The sequence below is a fragment of the Tenrec ecaudatus genome, chromosome X (assembly GCF_050624435.1).
Source record: "Tenrec ecaudatus isolate mTenEca1 chromosome X, mTenEca1.hap1, whole genome shotgun sequence".
NCBI classification, from domain to species: Eukaryota; Metazoa; Chordata; class Mammalia; order Afrosoricida; family Tenrecidae; genus Tenrec; species Tenrec ecaudatus.
The window spans coordinates 87,367,868-87,388,675 of NC_134548.1; the positions used below are offsets into that span (position 1 = coordinate 87,367,868).

The 20,808-nt window shown below is 37.2% G+C and overlaps 1 protein-coding gene across 3 annotated transcripts in view; it reads right to left on the reverse strand.

Annotated features, from left to right (window-relative positions):
• The window catches only part of LOC142435012 (bromodomain and WD repeat-containing protein 3), a 175,854-nt gene extending 159,997 nt beyond the window's left edge, over positions 1-15,857 (reverse strand). For all 3 annotated transcript variants that reach the window (XM_075539614.1, XM_075539613.1, XM_075539612.1), the window contains exons 1-4: positions 15,489-15,857; positions 15,318-15,376; positions 15,079-15,108; positions 14,582-14,641 (exon numbers count right to left, since the gene is read on the reverse strand). In XM_075539614.1, coding sequence (XP_075395729.1) covers positions 14,582-14,641; positions 15,079-15,108; positions 15,318-15,376; positions 15,489-15,519 — 180 coding nt within the window. In that variant the 5' untranslated portion in view covers positions 15,520-15,857. The remainder of the gene's footprint in view (positions 1-14,581; positions 14,642-15,078; positions 15,109-15,317; positions 15,377-15,488) is intronic.
• Positions 15,858-20,808: the final 4,951 nt, after the last annotated feature.

Below are 20,808 nucleotides of genomic sequence, written 5' to 3' on the forward strand. Positions count from 1 at the left end.
AATTCTAATTACTGCTCACACATCTAGTTTTGTTTGTGAAGCAAGTAACTACATAACATTATCTTTTAGCAAAATGCATAGTGAATAGTAAAGTCAAACCAGATGACGACTTTATCTAAAAAACATTTCAAAGTTTCTTTTTAAAAAAATCATATTATAGTGGGCTCTTACAGCTCTTTTAATAATCCACACATCAATTGCATCAGGACATTTGTACATACGTTGCCATCATCACTTTCTAAACATTTTCTTTCTAGTTGAACCCTTGGTATTAGCTCGATCATTGCTGATATATCAATGCAGTTATTAAATTTAGAAATTAATATTAAATGCAGTAAGAATAGTAATAATCACAGTAATATTTAATGCATATATTGAATACCAATTTAGAGTTTAAAGAGAAAAACCTTACAAGAAGTCCATATTAACAACTAGGCTGTTTTGTTCCAAACATTGTCCTATATAAACATCTACATCCATTATTTTGCATCAAGTAAATGCTGTATAAGGGCCTTAGGTAGGGTGGTAGTTGTTGTTTTTCATGAGAAATTTTCTTTTCCCCATCCCTTGACCAAGGAGCCCTGGTGGTGTAGTTGTTATGCCTTGGGCTGCTAACTGCAAGGTCAGCAGTTCAAAACCGCCAGCTGACCCTCAAGAAAGGACTAGGCTATCTACTCCCATAAAGAGTTAGTTTCAGAAACTTACAGGAGCAACACTACCATATCCTACAGGGTCAGAATGAGTCGGCACCAACTTGATGACAGGGTTTGACCAACTGGAGTCATTCACTTGGTGCCAAGAGCTATCCCAATACAGTAGATTTGCTTCAGCCTCCTGGTTAGTAGAAGATAGAGTAGAACTCCCCCCATAGGGTGTCTCAGGTTGTAAATCCATATGGAAGCAGAATCCCACATCTTTGAACCACCAGTCCTTCAGTTAGCACTTAAGCATTGTGCCACCAGGGGTCCTACAAGAAAACTACCCTAGAAATAGCAATGTGTCTAGTAAGCTGTCTCTTTAGAATTTTTAGAATTACCACATGCAGAAACCATGTGGAAATGATATCTTAAAGTGACATCTTAAGACTGCTGGTTCCCTCAGTTTATATATACTGTGATGTTTAATTTTCAGCCAGTTATATAAAATCTTCACCAATTCCTATATATTAATTGCAAAACATTAATGGTTATAAACCACTGTATATGTGGTGTTCAGCAACTAAAATAATACTTTGCTACTCCTAAGTTTCCCCCTTGAAGATTTGTATAATAAATTAATAGCTAAATCTGACAAGTATGTATTTCCACCTTATACAAAAACTTCATTTCTAAGCAGTCCCATTAAAAAGTCAATTTCTCTAAAATCAATAAAAAACGTTGACTATAACACAACAGTAGAAAAATATAAGTTCTACCAACATTATGGCGTGTGAGAATGCCTGTTTATCTTTTAAATATTAATAGGTTCCGAAAGTATATTTGGGTCATCTTTACAATAACAGTTGTACATCAAACTTCAGAACTTATAACTTATACTTATTTTTTCCTTAAATGAATGTTTAATTTGGATTAAAGATATATGACAGCAGGGCTTTCTACTCCTGTAAAGAGTTACAATCTTGGGAAACTCAAAGGGCAGTTCTACCCTGGCTTATAGGGTTGCTATGAGTCGACATAAACTTGAGGGCAGCGACTTTATCATTTTTTGCTTTTTTATTAAAGATGGTCTTTTGCAACAAAAATTCAGTATCTACCTATTTAAAGTATTTAAAAATAATTTTCACTAAAATTACATATAAATAATACATAATAAATAAAAGTCAATATTCTAAAATTCTCCACTAAATTCATAGTTTAATCTCATAAACAACTCTTTTCCGTAAAAGTGTATCATTATAAGTTTAATTCTTCTAACTTAGTATAATATGTTAGGCAAGGAAAAGTCACTCAATCACACATTTCTCTCTATGTAACACAATGTACCAAGTAACACTGAACAAGTTTTTTTGAGATCTGTAAAAGAAAAGCATTCTTTAAATACAAAGTTCAAAACAGGAGATCTATAAATCTCTGTAAACTGAAATAAAGTAAATTTAATCTAGATTACAAAAGTTTTCTTGATAGTTAGACAGACTGACATAAAGAGCAATCTAACACCTGAATTAACACCATGTACCACCATCGTTACATCTCAGATGACTATAGTTCACTGACATGATCCTACTCGTCACAATTAAAGAATGCAGGTAGACACTGAGTAAAAGAGAAAAAAAGATCCAAACTCAAGCATCTAGCTCTGCAAAAGGTTTACATCTGAACACTAATTTTCGTATAGTAATCATAACATGTTGACCCTGATTTTTTTTTATAAATAATTGAGTCAGATAACTCTATGTAACAAATAACTCAAATAGAACTCTGTGTTTACTTGTTTGAAACTTGATTACAGAGGAAGGGGATGGAGTCAAACTAGGATCATATGCTACAGAATATAGAAGTAAAATGCAACCAGGATTTTTTTCTGAGATTTTAAATTGAGGGTAGATGTAGAAGGGCAACATGCAAAAAGCAGTCACATGATTTTTTTCATTGTTTTGTTTCCTTTTAAATTTTAATAAATCACAGTCACGTGATTTTTTTATCTTCAGGTAAACAAAATACATTTTTGAAATACAGCCAAGTTTTAAATATAACATACCAAACATTTTTTGGGGGCATCAAGTCAATTCCAACTCAGGATGACAGCCCTATAGTGCAGAGTAAAACAGGCCCTGTGCGTTTCAGAAGCTAAATGCTCACAGGAATAGAAAGCCTTATCTTCCTCCCGCAGAGCAGCTGGTGGTTTCAAACTGCTGACTGCAAGGTTTGCAGCTCATCATGTAATCAGTACACTTACCAGGGCTCTTGTAGAGACAACTATAGGAACTTAGTGAAGTCTGAATTATTTCAGCTATCCAATGTACTACCTTTTGTTCTGAACTGTACTGGCAGTTGTGATTATAGGACGAAGACTTGGATTTGATTATTTTTAGCATCCCCAGATCCAAAATATGTAACTTCTAGCAAAGCTATGAGCCTTTCTAAGCCTTAGCTTCCTCATTTGTAAAATAGGGGTAATGAGAACTACTTGTTATGATTTGGTTAGGACAAAAACCAAAATTAACCATTCATTCCCTTATTCATTAGGATATTTAAAGTAAAGTAGGGCAGTGGGGACAATATGAAATTATTTCCCTTCAGGGAACCAAAAGTATGAAGAGGGAAACTAGTAAACAGAAGCATATCAAAGCTATAAGAGCCCAAGGTTAGAACAGAGAGCTAAGGACGCACAGAAATACAGAAGGCAATGATGCCTAGGGATAAGAGCACCTGTGCATTTCACACTCGAAGGAAAAGCAAACAGATAACAGGGAAGGAGAGAGGGCATTCTCGGCAAAGAAGCCCCATCACATAAAAGCACTTAGAAAAGTGACCATCACATGTGATCATATTGTTTTAAGTGCTCCCAATATAATAAGTTACAAAATAAAATTCTATGAACTGTATAATTTGGTTTTAGAAAGAAAAAAAGATGTAAATTTTTTAAACCAAGAAGAAAAGAAAACAAAAATTAAGTGTATTTCTTCCTTCTAGAGCATTGTTTTCTAATAAAATCTAAATTTACAATAGTCTTATATTACAGTGTTATAATGCAAGCAATGGGTTTTAATGATAGATGAATTTGAAGAAGGAAAGGGATAGAGACAGGCCAGAAAAAGGGAAAGACAGTTGGCAAGTCTTTCTCTTCTAAATGTATCAATGGGTTAGCAGATGGTCTAAAAAATGTTAAGACTTCTTATCCCTTACTTTGAAAATGTTAATCACTGTTGGTAACTTTTTTTTTTAGACTTTTCCCAGGATAAATCCCAGAAATTCAAACCAATCTGCCTGGGTGCAAGTAGTTTCTGGATTATACTGCCTCAAGAAAGCACTGATAGTACTGTAACTTTGAGGACAGATGAAATTATGACAGACAAGAGACTCACCTACGCTCTAGGAGTTTCTCCATACAAAAGGTCCAATAAAAAAACTAGGTACTAGTTAGTCTAGTTAGCAGATCAAATAAGCCTGAATATATATATATATATATATATATATATATATATATATATATATATATAGAAATACTTCTAATTAAGAAATGTGAACAAATCATAATTTGATAGCTTCTAATTAATGAATGACACCATATTAGCTATACACTAAAGGGCATGAGAAATGTTATTGAAAATACAGCAAAACAATCAATGATGTACAATCAGAAGAGCTGAAGATTCCTGCAATCAGACATCGGCAGGATTCACACTATGCCGCTATTTCTTTTTAAAAAGGTAATTCTAGGTCAGAGGAACCATAGGGGCAGTGTTTACACATTGGGCTGCTATCCTCCAGGTCAGCAATTTGAAAGTACCAGCCAATCTTTGGATAAAGACAGGGCTTTCTACTCATGTAAAGGCTTACATTTGAGTCTCTTTACAACTTGCAAGAACAGTTCTAGTTTGTCCTATAGCAGTAGTTCGCAACCTGGGGGCGAGACCCCTTTGGGGGTCAAACGACCCTTTCACACGGGTCACCAGATTCATAACAGTAGCAAAATTACAGTGATGAATTAGCAAAGAAAATAATTGTATGGTTGGGGGGGTCACCACACCATGAGGAACTGTATTAAAGGGTGACGGCATTAGGAAGCTTGAGAACCACTGTGACCTACAGGGGCCCTATTCATTGCCATAGACTCTATAGCAGTGAGTTCAGTTTTCTTGTTTGTCTGTTTATCATACATGAATAATGTCCTAGAGTCGGTCAAAAAGGATTGCTAACAGAATTCTAATTCCTACCTGCACAGGTTTATTCCAAACAGTGGATAACTGCAGACAAGGGTTCCTATGAAAATTTCATTGAGCAATCTTATTCCATCTACACTACATCCCTGAACTTCCACCTCCCCCATACTCAAACAACATTGAAAAGGAACACGATTTAAGTCCCTGAGGATGGCAAAAATGACATATTAATAAGGTATAAATCAAAGAGCACAGAATTTGGGGGGAAGGGTTAGAGAAATAAAAATACCACCTTCATAAGTGTATAGTTCTAGATGGAAAATGTTAGAAACAATAGCTTTATATTTTGCTGTTTTATTTAATAAAGGTTTCTATGATCTTGTAGCAAAGAATTTGGCTCTCATAATTCATAAAAATGCACAAAACACTAAATACAAAGAAGCTTAAAAATGTTGCTGGAAATATTCCACTCTATTTCAATTCTATTTTCCCACTAATGTTTGGAGCCCTCTGGATATGGTTTATGCTTAGGCTGCTAACCCCGAGGTCCGAAGTCTGAAACTCCCAGCTGCAGTACAATTCTAGACGCCAACATGGGTAGTTCTATCCTGTCCTATAGAGTCGCTATGAGTTGGAATTGATTCTATAGCAGCGAATTTCTAATATCTCTTGATATAAAAGTCCTATTTGCTTTAATTCAGCTAACACAAAGCCAAAATCACTGCCATGGAGTTCCGAGGCATAGAGATCATATATAGTTTCCAGGACTGTAAAATGTACTGGGGCTGCCAGCCTCAACTTTCTCCTGCAGAGCATCTGGTAGGTTTAAACTACCAACACTGCAGTTGGCACCCAAACTTAACACAAAGCTCCAACAGGGCTACTAAAAGCAACACTTCAAAACTCTCATTTTTATTCAATTCTGCTAATCACATTTTTTAAATAGTGCGGAGTCAGAATCTTATTCAGCAGGTGTGTCAAAGGAAAAAGGACTGGCACACCATCAAAGCTATGTCCAACCAAGTACTCTATTAATCACTTTTTAAATATTTTTTAATGTTCTCTCTCTTTCTCAAACACACACACACACACACACACACACACACGTGGTGTAATGGTTACCTGTTAGGTTGCTAACTGCAAGATCAGCAGTTCGAAACCACCAGCCACTTCAAGTGAGACTAACAAAGAGTCTCAGAAACCTATAGGGGCAATTCTGCCCTGCCTGACAGGATCATTATAAGTTGACATCAACTCAACTGTAGTGAATTCAGTTTTAATAATATAAAAATATTAAGAACACAAAAACCCACTGCTGTGGACTTGATTGCAACTCATAGTAATCCTATAAGTGTTTCTTTCCAAGGTTATCTTTACAGAAAGAAGCAGCCTGCCTCATCTTTTTCCCACTGAGTAGGTGGTGGGTTTGAACTACCCAGCGGTTAGTAGCTTAGCTCACTGAATCATCTAGGCTCCTTTCAATGCAAGTTACCAAAAACCCACTACCAACCAGTCAATTCCAACTCAGAGGTCCATGTATGGAGTTTCTAACAGTATAAATATTCAGGAGAGCAGACAGCCTCATTTTTCGCCTGTGGAGCAGCTGGTGGGTTTGAACCACTGCCCTTGTGGTTAACACACCAATAGGAATAATCAGCTAAGAAGGAAAATATAAATTGTGGGGTTAGTTTTCCATGTGTCCAGGCTAGCCAGTAGGCCTTTCTCTCTCACCCCTTACATAAAATAACCAATCCATTTGCAAGAGCATTTTGATATTAACAAAATGCATTCTGTCACATTTGTTCCACATAATAATCTTGTAAAATAAGTAGGAATTCCATCTCATAAATGAGGAAGTGACAACTCAGAGATGTTATATAACTTAACCAAGATCACACAAGTCAAAGTCTCTCTTCTAGGCTAAATATTATCATCTTTTCTATTATTCACGAAAACTTACAGTGAGAAATAAAAGGTAAGATAAATCAACAGCCTAAAGCCTATTGCTTTGAGATTGATTCCAACTCATAGTGATCTGACCCTACAGTTTCCAAAAAGTAGGTGGTGGGTTTAAAGTGCCCAGTGTTTTCATCACTGCACCACTTGCGATGGTGGTGATTGTTCGGTGCCATCAGGTCGTAGCAACAGAGTAAAACACTGCATCAACCACTTGTCTGTCAGGGTGTCGAATCACAGTAACTTGTGTATTGCTGTGATGCTGGAAGCTACATCACTAGTATTTCAAACGCCAGCAGAGTCATCCAAAGTGAATATGCTTAAATGGAGCGGGCAGAATATGAACACATAATGAAGAAAGTCTCGGGCCCCACCTTCGGAGGAAGACGTCACTGAAAACCGTATGTGTAGCTTCGAAGCATTTTCAAATACTGAAAGCCGTCAAAAGGAAGCAGAACACTGTCAGAGATATTGCTGAAAGATGGACACCTCAGGTCTGATGGTACTGGACATGTGAGTGAAGAGGAGCTGATTTCTTGGAAGGGAGTCTACCATGGTGACGTGAGTTAGGTAAAGCCTGTGGGAGTGGAGCTTTAAGGTAAAGAGAAACAGCTGCCAAATTTTCTAATGACCAGAACACGGAATGTGCGAAGCATGAGTTTAGGAAAATGGGAAATGGTCAAAAATGAAAGCGAACATATTAATATCTAAAGCCTAGGCATTAGTGAGCTGAAATGGTCTGGTATTGGCCATTTTGAATCAGAAAACCATTGGGAATAACACAATCAAGAGGAATTGTTTGGCATTCATTGTCACGAAGGATCTTGCTAAATCTATCATGAAGTACAAAGCTGTTTGTGATAGGATTGTATCTATCTGGCTTCAAGGAAATCCAATCAATACTACTATTCAAATTTACGCACCAACCACAAAAGTTAATGAAGATATTGAAGAATTCTACAAATGACTTCAGTTGGAAATTGATCAAGCATGCAACCTTGATGCATTGACAGTTGTTGGTGATTGGAATGCAAACATTGGAAACACAGAGGAAGGAACAGTAGCTGGAGAATGCATGATAGAATTCTGCAAAACCAACAACTTGTTCATAGCAAACAGCTTATTTCAGTAACACAAAAAGCAACTATACACATGTACTGCCTCAGATGTAATACACAGAAATCAAATTGACTATATCTCTGGAAAGACCAGATGGAGAAGCTCAGTATCAGCAGCTAAAATTAGACCAAGGGCTGACTGTGGAACAAATCAAGAATTGTTTATATGTAAGTTCAGAATAAAGATGAAGAAAATGAAAACAAGTCCACAGGAGGCAAAATATGACCCTGCGTCTACTCCTCCTGAATTTCGAGACCCCCAAGAACATATTTGACACATTGCACACTTAGGACATAAGAACTCAGGAGCTGTGGGAGGACGTCCAGAATATCATTCATGAAGAAAGCAAAAACTCATTAAAAAGACAGGAAAAGGAAGAAAAAACTCAAAGTGAGTGTCAAAGGGGACTTGGAAATGTGTTCTTAATCATAGAATAGTTAAAGCAAATGGAAGAAAGGATGAAATCAAGATTTTGAATAGAAAATTTCAAAGGGCAGCTCAAGAAGACACAGCAAATTTTATAACAAAATGCACAAGGACCTAGAATTAAAAAGAAAGAACCCACTCAGTAGACCTGAAGCTGAAAGAACTCAGGGGGAAAAAAAATCAAGCCTAAGTTGCAATCTTGAAGGACTCTATAAGCAAAATATTGAATGACATGGGAAGTGGCATGATGGAAAAAAAAACAGCGTCACTTCACCCAAATGAAACAGTTGACATTCCACCATTTCAGGCGGCAACATATGCGCAAGAACCAATAATGCTGAAGAGGTTCAAACCACACTGAATGCATTAGCCAAAAACAAGGCTCCAGGAATTGAAGTGTTTCGTCAAAGTGAAGAAGCACTCACTCATCTATGCCAGGAAATTGTGAAGACAATTACTTGGCCCACTGACTGGAAGAGATCCATGTATGTGCACATGGCAAAGAAGGAAGACTCAACATGATACTCCAAGTATACAATGATATCATTGATATCGCACGCAAGTAAAATTTTGTTTAAGATCATGCAACAATGATTGCAGCTCTACATTGACAAGGACCAACTATCAGAAGTTCAGGCTGAATTCAGAAGAGGGTGTGGAATGACATACCACTGTTGATGTCAGATGGATCTTGGCTCAAAGCAAAGAATAACAGAAAGACGTTTACTTGAGTTTCAGCGATGTGTCACATGCATACTCAAGTTCCCCATGTCATCATAGATGCATGCATTTAAAAAAATCATTTTATTGGGGGCTCGTACAACTCTTATCACAATACATACATGCATCCATTATGTCAAGCACATTTGTACATTTGTTGCCATCATCATTCTCAAATATTTGCTTTCTACTTGAGCCCTTGGTGTCAGCTCATTTCTCCCCTCCCTCCCCGCTGCCCCCACCTTCATGAGTCCTTTATAATTTATAAATTATTATAATTTTGTCATATCTTATACTGTCCGATGTCTCCCTTCACCCACTTTTCTGTCGTCCATCCTCTAGGGAGGAGATTATATGTAGATCCTTGTAATCGGTTCCCCCTTTCAACCCCACCTTCCCCCCACCCTCCCAGTATTTCCAGTGTACATGTTTCCCTGTACCAGTGTACATCCTCTGGTTGAGCCAGATTTGTAAGGTAGAATTTGGATCATGATAGTAGGGAAGAGGAAGCATTAAAGAACTAGAGGAAAGTTATATGTTTCATCAGTGCTATACTGCACCCTGACTGGCTCGTCTCCTCCCCATGACCCTTCTGTAAGGAGATGTCCAGTTGCCTACAGATGGGCTTGGGTCTGCAATCCCCCTCATTCACAATGATATGATTTTTTTGTTCTTTGATGCCTGATACCTGATCCCTTTGACACCTTGTGATTAAACAGTCTGGCATGCTTCTTCCATGTAGGCTTTGTTGCTTCTCAGCTAGATGGCCGCTTGTTTACCTTCCAACCTTTAAGACCCCAGGCGCTATCTTTTGATAGCAGGGCACCATTAGCTTTCTTCACATTTGCTTATGCAACTGCTTTGTCTTCAGTGATTGTGTCAGGAAGGTGAGCATCATGGAATGCCAGTTTAAAAGAAAAAAGTGTTCTTGCATTGAGGAAGTATTTGAGTGGAGACCTGCATAGTGATGTATGTTTACTTGTTAAAGGAATTATTGCTAAAGACAATTTGGATCAAAGGTGTTTTTTTAAGTATAAAATTACCTTGAATAAAATCTATGTCACCCCAACTGTAGCACTGATTCCTTCAAATCTATGGATGAGCATTTACTATACCTAAACTAATTATGGCTTTGGCTCAGCACTTTAAAAGTTTAACTATGCTAAGGATCCCCTTAGAACAACTCAAACTATTCATTGGAAAGTGGATTGTTGCAGATAGAGTTAGGTTAAAACTTAACACCCTATTATTTGAACTTCCTTAGGATCCATTTAAATTTGTTTTAGTTTTTAATATTTTTTGCTTTCTTTCAACTAAGTTGTTATCTGTTTTGTCTGTAGCAGGATTAATGGTTTCTTGGGAGTATGGCAGGGGAGGCAGGGAGAAAATAAGGAGCTAATAATAATGATTATATAATTCTTGATGTGATTGAACTACTTAATTGCATGATACGTGAATTACATGCCAATAAAACTATTGGTGAAAAAGAAGACTCAAATTCTTAAAATATACTTTTTAAAGTTTGAAGTCACTGTTTTAAATAAAAAATTCATTTATTAAGAAAAACTGTTCATTTAAGAGGAGCTGATACCAAGGGCTCAACTAGAAAGAAAATGTTTTGATAATGATGATGGCAACATATGTACAAACATTTCCTGATACAATTGATGTATTGATTGTTATAAGAGCTGTAAGACCTCCCAATAAAATGATTTATTTTATAAAAGCTGTTCATTTAAGCGCATGCCCCAATTACTTTGTGTTTGTTGCCCCAATAAAACTGAGGAAGCAGTAAAATAGCCAACATATAAGATCACTACAAATGAAAGGACATCTGTATTGATAGAAATTATCCAACTCAGAATTATTTTAAAAAAGCAAATCTAATCGAATTATGTTGTCAATAACAATTAACTAGGAAGCAGAAAATAAAAATGTGAGATCACACATAAAAACTATTGTCATGACTTCAAAATTCTCCCTAGATAAGTACTTGAGAAATTTTGAAAACAAATTTAGGATACTTAATTTTTAAAACTATGTTCAAAACCTTATAGTTTCAACATAAACTGCCAAATATTTCAAGTATAGACTATAGTTTTTAAAGGCACCTCAGATCTGGATATGTCAATACTTATCTGCCAGTAGTTTTAACAAGAGTACCTTCCCTTAGATTTCAAACTATAAGTGAAATAACAAATCAGATGATAATTTAAGAAAGACAAGTGGGGGGACTTCCAGCATATGTAATAACAATACTAGCAATGATATATGGAAGACATCCAACTTAGCATCTTAAGATTCTTCTGAATAAATCAAGCAGTATACACAATCAATTCAATAAAAGCAAATGTATGCACAGACAGAAAAGGACTTTTCACTAAATGTACCTATTCAATGCCATTCTTATTTACAGTCCTTTACCTCTTATACATTTATATTCTTTATACCGCACAATATCTCAAGTTAGACATGCTGCTATATACTTGAATATATTCCCCCCCAAAAAAAACCAAAATAAATCAGTGTATTAGTAGTTTGGCTTATTATTCATACTTTCCCAATTTATTAATACTCTGTCAAGATAAATACTATTTATTTAATATTTTGCCCTATATTCCTAACTAAAACATACAGTCAAATAAAAGATTTCTCTGCATAAACCCACTGTTTTAACAGTACACTAAAAAAATCCTACCCAAACAAATAATCCATCTGATCCACAATGAAGACATTCAAAATCAGAGATCATATGTGAAATAATTTTAATCAATGAATCAACCAATGAATCAAACAATCTAACACTACACACCCAGTCCTCAGAAATTATACTTATTCCTTGTGTTCCAGCCCTCAATTATCCCTGCCAACTTTCCTTATAAAGAAATCTGTTGGTAGAGGACAGATATTTTTGACTTAAAAGATTATGCTATCAAAAAGAAATATCCCTAGAAACTGGATACAAGTGTGGAAAAATCAAAACTTAAGGGCACAATATAAAATTTATAAACAAAAAAAGAATATTATGTATCTCAACTTCAATGTTCATGCAATAGAAAAGATTGTGTATAAAAATTTTATTTTTTGCATAAGGAAGTATAAAAACAGAAATAATAAAGAGAATACTAAAATAGAAGCTATGTAAGGATATACAAATGGATTAATAACAATTTTCAAAAAGTGGTTAAAGGTTAGTCTCACTGTAAATCTAAAGAGACATAACTGGATTAATAAGTACCTAGGCCACAGCAGCTAAAGTTGCGGGGATGAATTGGGGAGCTAACAACAATCAATACTAAAAAGAAGATAATATTCCGTAATTGATTGCGATGATTGCACAACTCTTCTTAATATGATCGAACTATTAAATTATATGATATGTGAATTATATGCCAATAAAAGTATTTCTTTAAGTTTGTCTCATCAATGGTGAAAAAGGTAATTATATCTAGGAGGTCTATTCTCACCTAATTTATCGACCAAAAACAAGGTTAAAAATATTTTTGACAAATCACTGTGTATCAGATGGTGATATTATTTAAAAATTACTACTATCTTCTGGAGTGACCTTACAATATAAGAAAATAGCTAAAAAAGTGGTGAAATTCCTGGGCCTAACAATTCCATTTTAAGGAAATAAATCTAGAAAAGAAATAAGAAAAAAGAAGGCATAGGGTACCTAACTATGCAAAAATATTAGTGAAGGATGGGAAGTACTCCAAATGCTCCAGTGTAATTTGAATTAAAAAATACTGAATTTTTATTATAATTAAAAATAATGAATACTAAATGATTATAAAATAAAATGACTTCAAATACAGATATGTATATGTAAAACTGTTAATAAGGAAATACAGAACATTAAATGAACATTGATTACAGCGACAGAAAAGCATGTCTATAAAATGTAAGGAAGGGGAAAATTTAGTAAACTAAATGTTTTGTGGTGAGGTGAACTTAATTACTAATTATCTTAGAGTCATTCATTTTTTTAAATCATTGCCATTACTTTTCAAAAGCTTTTTGAGTTTAAATTTCCTTCTACTTGCTTAAAATTGCCTGGATATATGCAGCGAGGATATATGTGCAGTCTGTGAGACTGCAAACAAAAACTTTCCTGTATACTTCAACATAAAAGTCCATCTCTAAAGTCATATTGCAGACAATGTGTTAAAACATGGGTAGGTACTGTTGTTTTTGCTTTTTGTTTCCCCAAGACAAAATCCAACAAAAGTGTGATCTACAAATGTAACTGGTAAAACTTAGTTTTTCAAAAATAAATTTTATACACGTAATTTGTACCATTAATAGTACAGACTGTCTAGTTTATTATCCTTACCACAATGATGTTGTTTCCTGTGATTTCTTATACATAAAGAAAAATATTATTGGACTTGTTAGCCATTAATCATGGCCTCACTATTGTAACTTAATATAAAGAGACATAGCAAAAGAACAATATGCTAATTTAGATATTATCCCCTTGCGAGTAACTGTTAAATGATTATTTTATGTCTACAGTCCACCCATACCCTATCCAACTTTCTTCAACTTTGTCCTAGTTTCCCCTGGTGGATCTTATTGGAAGATAGCTGAATTCAGATTTTATTAACATCACCCTTTTCTCCTTTCATTCCTTTTCCATTCACTGTGTCAGCACCGAACCCAAGAGAATCCAAGAAAATAAAAAAGACGGCCTTTTTTTGCATGGCAATGTTGAACAGAAGGTGCTTTTCTACAATTACATTTGCTGGAGGAAACATAGTTCATCTCTGATGCATTTGGTCCTTTACTAAAGTATATTCCATTTTTAAATATGAGCAGGGATTTTTCCTTATAAACTCCAAATCTTGTCCCACTAATTTTATTTTTATACCTTTTATTTAGGGAAATGAGTGTACAAATGTGATTTACAGATGGATTATTTGATTTGCTTTTCTAAAATATGAGATATACAAAGGATATGCTTTTATTAGGTAGTCTATAACCCCAAACAGGCAAACCTTAGAATTTGTGATACTATTTTTAATTTTATTTTTCACCCCAACCCCCAGGTCCTTCAATTTCCCTACTGCTCGCCCTACTCCACCCCCCAGAAAGCCTGGCCCCAGTTCCAGCATTTAGAGCCATGACCAACCAGAAGCCAGTTTTCTTCCACTAGTCCGGAACTACGAGCTGTTACCAAGGCAGTCATTGGCCAGCGTCAGTCCTTAGTACGTGCCCCAAGATAACCCCCTGATTTCTTTCCCTTTTCCCCTACAATAGGCCTTCTCCGATGTTTATAACACATTCATAAGCCACAATATGGTGCCTCTGATAACCAACTAGCATTCTTCAAAGTTTTCAAGTGAAAACAAGCTGGGCCAAGAGAAGAGTAAGCTATCCTTTCTCTGCCTCCCAGGAAGGGGCAGTTGATTTTAAGCTAGGCTCAGAGCTCTGGAGCAGCTTAGTAAGAGAGGTCCGGGCGGATTGGGGGGCAAGAGGTAAGGAAGGAGTGGAGAAAGAGTTGGATTAAGTTTGAAATGAAACTTCACTCACCAGATCCTCAAAGCTTCTGCGGTGCTCTTTCCCCTCCCAGTCTAAGCGCCGCGGAATCAGCTGGGAGGAGGCAAAGAAAGGGAGAGGGGAGCATGAGATAAAAGGTGAAGCCCCCCCTCGCCAACAATCTGATTCCAGATCCAAGAGGACATTGCATCTTTATTTGACTTGGCCCAACCAGTAACTACAATCTTAGAGCTGGATTAGAGCTCGGGCAGGCGGAAGGGGGTGGGGGTGGGGGGGTGGCGGGGTAAGTAGAAGGAAATGCTGAAAAAAAAAAAGCCTCCCACAAAAATAAAGAGTGGGCAAGTGGAGATCACAGCGTTGTCCACCCCTTTTGAGGGAGAAAACCAGTTTATCCCGAGGCACAACACCTAATAGTGCTCAGATCGAAGCCTCCCTCTGGGCCCCTGCCCTGCGGCCCTGACTTGACCCCCCCCTCCCTTCCTCCAGTCTCACCCCAACCCTCCCCACCCCTTTCCGAAGGGGCTCCGTACCTGATGCTCCTCGAGCTCCTGTACTAGCACCTAAGCAAAGGGGAAACATGGATATGAGGAGTTGTTCGGGCCATCAACACGTTTTCCCCCTTCCCACTTCGAACCAAGCCTCCGACCGTAGGACTAGTCAGGCCGGCCTTTCCCTGACCCTCAGCAGAACTGCTCCCTCAGCTGCCTCAATTTCTCCACTGAGACCATTCCCACAACTCCCAGCCCCCCCTTCCGCTTCTCCACCTCACCTGAGCGGATTTGTTGCAGGGTCCGGACTGCAAGAACCTGGCGATCAGGTAATACAGCTCTGCGGTGGGGGTGGGGGAGATTGAGAGGAGGCAAAGATAAATCGCTTTTTAAAAGAAATTGACAGCCCTCGCGCTAAGCCCCCATTCCCCTTTGCCCACAGAGCTACCGACCGGCTTCGATCTGAGTAGGGGCTGCCGCCATCCTTTTCCCGAGAGGGTTTGGGGGCTTCGCTCCGGAGGGGCTGGCGGGGGTGGGCTCCCTCTATTGTGGTGATGCCCCCATGCCCAGGAGTCCTGCCGCTTCCGCCGTACTCCTTGTCCCAGTTTCGGTCTTTGCCGGATTCATCGCCTCACGTTTCGACCCATAGATATTCTAGCCTAAGAGCCGAGGAGGCGGAGGAGGAAGACGAGCGAGACGGAGACGGAGACGGAGACGGAGAGGGAGAGGGAGAGGGAGAGGGCGAGAGGGAGAGACACACAAACACACACACACACACACACACACACATATATACATACACACATACACAGCGAGGGGAGGAGGGAGGAGCCAAAATGCTGGAAGGGCGGGGGGGGGGAGGGGAGGGGTAAAATGCAAAATATGGCCTGTAGGGCTCCTGGTTCGCCGCCTGGGGCGCTAACGCAGGCGCCCAGCCTCCACTCTCCCATAAGGCAACTGTTGCCTAGGTGATATAGAAGGAAACGGGGAGGTGCTTGACAGACATCAGACGCTCTGGCAACCGATTTGGAACTCGGTGGTGGCGCTCCTCAAATGAGTTTCCGCGTCAGTCGCTCTTCCTGTGAGGGCAATGAGGCCCTTTCCGGTTGGTGACTTGGCCACCTGAGAGGCACTTGTGAACCAGTCTGACTGTACGCGACTCCTTTCATGGGGTCGCTTAAGCGGTTTTCTTCGTTTTTCCCCTCCCCGCAGAAGGGAAGCTAGCCGTGCCTGAGAGAGGCGACGACCCGCTGCCCGCCAGTGCATTCCGACTCAGCGACCCTACAGGACAGGGTAGAACTACTCCCTTGAGGTTCTTGAGGCCAGATTTTTCCATCTCAGCGGCCGGTGGTTGGGTTTGAACCACCGATCTTGGGGTTAGCAGTCAAACTTTTTACCTGTATCACCAGGCCTCCGGCAGGAGAGGGTGGGGACCAGACGCCAACTCAGAGAGTTCATTTATGAAGTTTAAAAGGCTAAATCTTTTTTTCCCATATAAAATAATCATTAATATGAATTATGAGCAGATTACGTAAACAGAAAAAATTATCCTCTAAGTCTAGAAACAAAAGTTCTCAAAAATCACAATGGTAGTGTTTAAAATAATTATACATAATTATGTATACACATTACATTAAGATATATACACTATTATTAGAAGTACAATGGGTGGTGAGAACAGGATCTCAAACACAGAGCTGAAGACAGTAGCAGTGAACTAAAAGTGAAATTAACAGAGATTGAACATAAGTTCCAGAAGTTAAAGTAATTTGAGAAAGAGAAAATAGAATAGAAAAAATATGCTGTAATAAATATGCAAAGCTGAAATCTCAAGAAGTGAGAAACAAATATATTTTAAATAAATATATCAATTCAGAAGTTGTACACAGGAGAGTCCATTTCTCTATACTTTGAAATGGTACTATAAGTATAGAATAAAAAAAACAAAACAAACTCACTGCCATCGACTCATTTTTGACACATTTCAACATAATGAAAAGGAGAAACAAGAAATACAAATTTTTATCGGAACAGCTTCTGGGTTTGGTTTTGAACTTCCAGCCTCGTTATTAGCAATGACGCCTAGCCCTTGTCATTTGTTTCTCTATAAAATGATTTGTGTACCTAATGAAAATACCAATTCAGGGCATGGCCCTGATATTGGTAAAAAGATAGACTAGTTCTAAACATGTTCAGTAGTTCTAGAAAACATTACACGAGATTTTTAGCCATATAGCAGTTTATGTTTTTGCCTTCCAAAAGTTAACATACCATATCCTATTCCAATAGGAAAAAATGTTAATTGTGTTTTTAAATACCACCAAAGTAGTTTACATTTACCAAATATTTTTATGCATTACCTATCTCTATGCAAAGTAGATTTTTAAAGGTTCAGGACTACATTTGTTTAACATTTATATCCTTGAACTCAGTGCAACACCAACTCTCAATATTCAGTTATTGAGATCTTTAGTGATCAAAAGTTGTATAGAATAATTGGCACAGATAAAGTAAACTGGGTCCCTTTCCTTCCCTACTTTCTCTCAGTACCTATTATACCCCAAGCTTTGACTAAATGAAGTAATTAAGCTTAAGCTGATAAGACTATACATGTTTAAGCTACATTTATTATTTGTATTAAAACATTTAAATGTGAAGATTCACCTAAATTTAGTGCTTTATTCTAATTAATCTATTCCATTATGCTACACAAACCTTACATCTGATAACTTTAAATGGATTGGGTTTTCTTTAGTTGTTATATAATGTTACTTGATAAAGCAAATGCCATGTCTAGGGAAAAATAGATTGCAAAGATATAGAACCCTAGAAAACTAATTAGAAGTAGTTTACAAATCACTAGAGTATATGAGTTTTTAAACTTCAAGTCTAATATATATATATTAGTCAAACTTTTACCATATGCTATTACTTTGCATCATTTACTTCATTTAATCTTTTCATAATCCTAGAAGGTAAGTTCTATTATTATCCCCATTTTGCAAATAATAAAATGACTATGACTTTGCACAAGTCATTTAAATTCTGTGAGACTTGTTCCTCATTTACAAAAGGTAAGTTCTATGTTCTATTATGACCATTTTGCAAATAATAAAAATGACTTTGCACAAGTTATTTAACTTCTGTGAGACTTGTTCTTCACTTACAAAATGTGAATAATATTATTTGCCACACCTGCTTTACAGGTAATACTGTAAAAGCCATGTGAAAAAACATCTGTGACATATTTGAATTTTTGTGTCGTAGTGATCAATACTGTATGAATCTGGGTGCAATCAGAAGAGGAAAAATGAACTGTAATTTGAGGGAAAGAAATTTTTAATAGGAAATATTTGAGTGGCAAAAGATTAGCTAGTAAGGAGTAAGGTGAACTCTTAAGGAAGATAGGAATATAAAATGTAAGATCAGTGGTTCAAACCTACAAGTTCCTTTGTGGGAGAAAGACCAGGCCATTAGCTGAACCCAACACACTTACTTCCATCAAGTTCATTCTGACACAAAGTGGCCCTAGAACCCTCTGAAATCTACCCTGTAAATTCCATCTGAGGAAAAAAATTCAATCCATCTGTAAAAGTTGATTACACAGAATTATCTCACCAGGGGCATTCAACTACAAAATCACCAGAGGGAGGGAGCCTAGGAAGTTGATACTGGAAAAGGCTGCAGGAGTTGGGCACTGAAGAAGCTACACAGGCTTTATGAATAAGCTGAGTAATTACCAACACAACAGAAGCAGGGAAAAAAAACTTTCTTCCTGCATTGTCTTTCCAGTGCCAACTACTGACAGCTTCAGTCTGAGATGACAAAAGGAAAGATATTTCAACGGTCCACATCCACTTTTCAGAATAGTCAATAATGGCAAATTTGGAGAGGAGAAGCAATATATCAATAAACCAGTATGACTTCCCTCTTTCTTGACTGTAATTACTACATAAATATGTGCATTTATGCAATGTGTTTGCTGTTTAACTCAATTCTTTGAAGTGTTCTGTAATTCAAGCCACCAACCTGAATCATCTGGCCAAAAGCTCCACTAAAAAGATAAAGGAAATTCCATAAAAACAAAAGTAGATTTAAGTAGGAAAAACCTGGATTGTTTACTCAGTAGGAGAATAGGTAATTATGACACCTATATATAGTATCATGAAATATTTTCCCTATTTCACCATCCTTTTAATTTACTGCTTATTATATAGAGTTGTTGGTTGGCACCAACACAGAGTAATTTGACATATAACAGAATGGAGCATAGCTCAGTCCTGCTACCTTCATTGGTATGTTTAGGCTCATTGGTATGGCCATCTTGTCAGTCCATCTCACTCAGAGCTGCCCTCATGTCAATGCAATAACATGTGCAAAGTAAACAAGCCAAAATTTTGCCATCCTCACTCCTAAGGAGCCGTCTGATTGTATTTCACCTTAGGCTGATGTGTTTGTTCTTCTGGCATCCGTGATATATTCAGTATTCATCACCACAATTGAATGCACCAATTCTTCTGTTTTCCTTTTTCATTGTCTAGCTTTTGAATAAGGAGCCTGGTGAATGCTTATAAGAAAATTGAAAAGATCGTGCCTTGGATTAGTCATATCTTTGCCATCAAAGTGACACCAATGCTTTTTAAAACATTAAAGAGATCTAGTGCTGCAGGCTTGCCCAGTGCAGTATGTCATTTGCTTTCTTGACTGTTGCTTCCATAGGCATTGATTGTTGATCTCAGTATGATGAAATCATTGACAACTTGAATTTGAAGGTGACACTGAGTATTTACAGTAGCTTCCGCAAACTCACTGCCTTCAAATAAATTCTGACACATATGTGACATGGTATAATTCCCCCTTTGGATTTTTCAGACTGTAACCCATAATCTACAGGATTAGAAAGCTTCATCTTTCTTCTACAGAACGACTGGTATTTTCAAACTGCTAATCTAAAGATTAGCAGCTCAGTGCATAACCACTATGCCATCAAGAGTCCTAAATATGATATAGATATATAAATGTCTGTAAAGAAATAATATACTTACTCACTGCCATCAAGCCAATGGCGACAATATTAGATATAGTAGAACTGCCCCTCTGAGTTTCTGAAACTGTAACGCTTTATGGGAATAGAAAGCCCCATCTTTCTCTCACAGAGTGATTGTGGATTTTCAACAGCCTATCTTGCGGTCAGCAGCCCTATGCAGAGCCATAATGAGCAAACATAGAGGTAAATATAGAATTTTAATTATAATCTTATCACTTATACTTCCATCTTATAGATTTCTTTATCTTTGTGTTGTGTGTGAGCCTTATGCAGGTCTCTTTTAAAGAAATACATAACACTGTTTTAATACTTTATTCTCTAATATTCTGTGTTACTTTCCTAGGGCTACTGTTAGAAATTGCTGCAAACTTAGTAGCTTAAAACACTCAAAATATATCATATTTCTCTTAATACTCTGAGGACCAGAAGGTTGAAATCAAGTTGTCAGCGATGCCATGCTTCTTCTGCGAGTTTTGGTGGAGAAGTAGTCCTTGCCTCTTCTACCTTCTGAGGACTCCTGACATTATCCAGTTAGGATCAAATAGCTCTAGTTTCTGCCCCTGTCTTTTTTGTAGAAGCCAATTTATTAACAATTTGTCCAGATGTCATACAAGTCAATAAGTCAATCATATCAAGAAGAGTTGTACAATTATCACCCCACTTAATTCTAGAACACTTTCTTCTTCCTTGAATTCACTGTTATCAGTATAACTTTTTATTGTGGA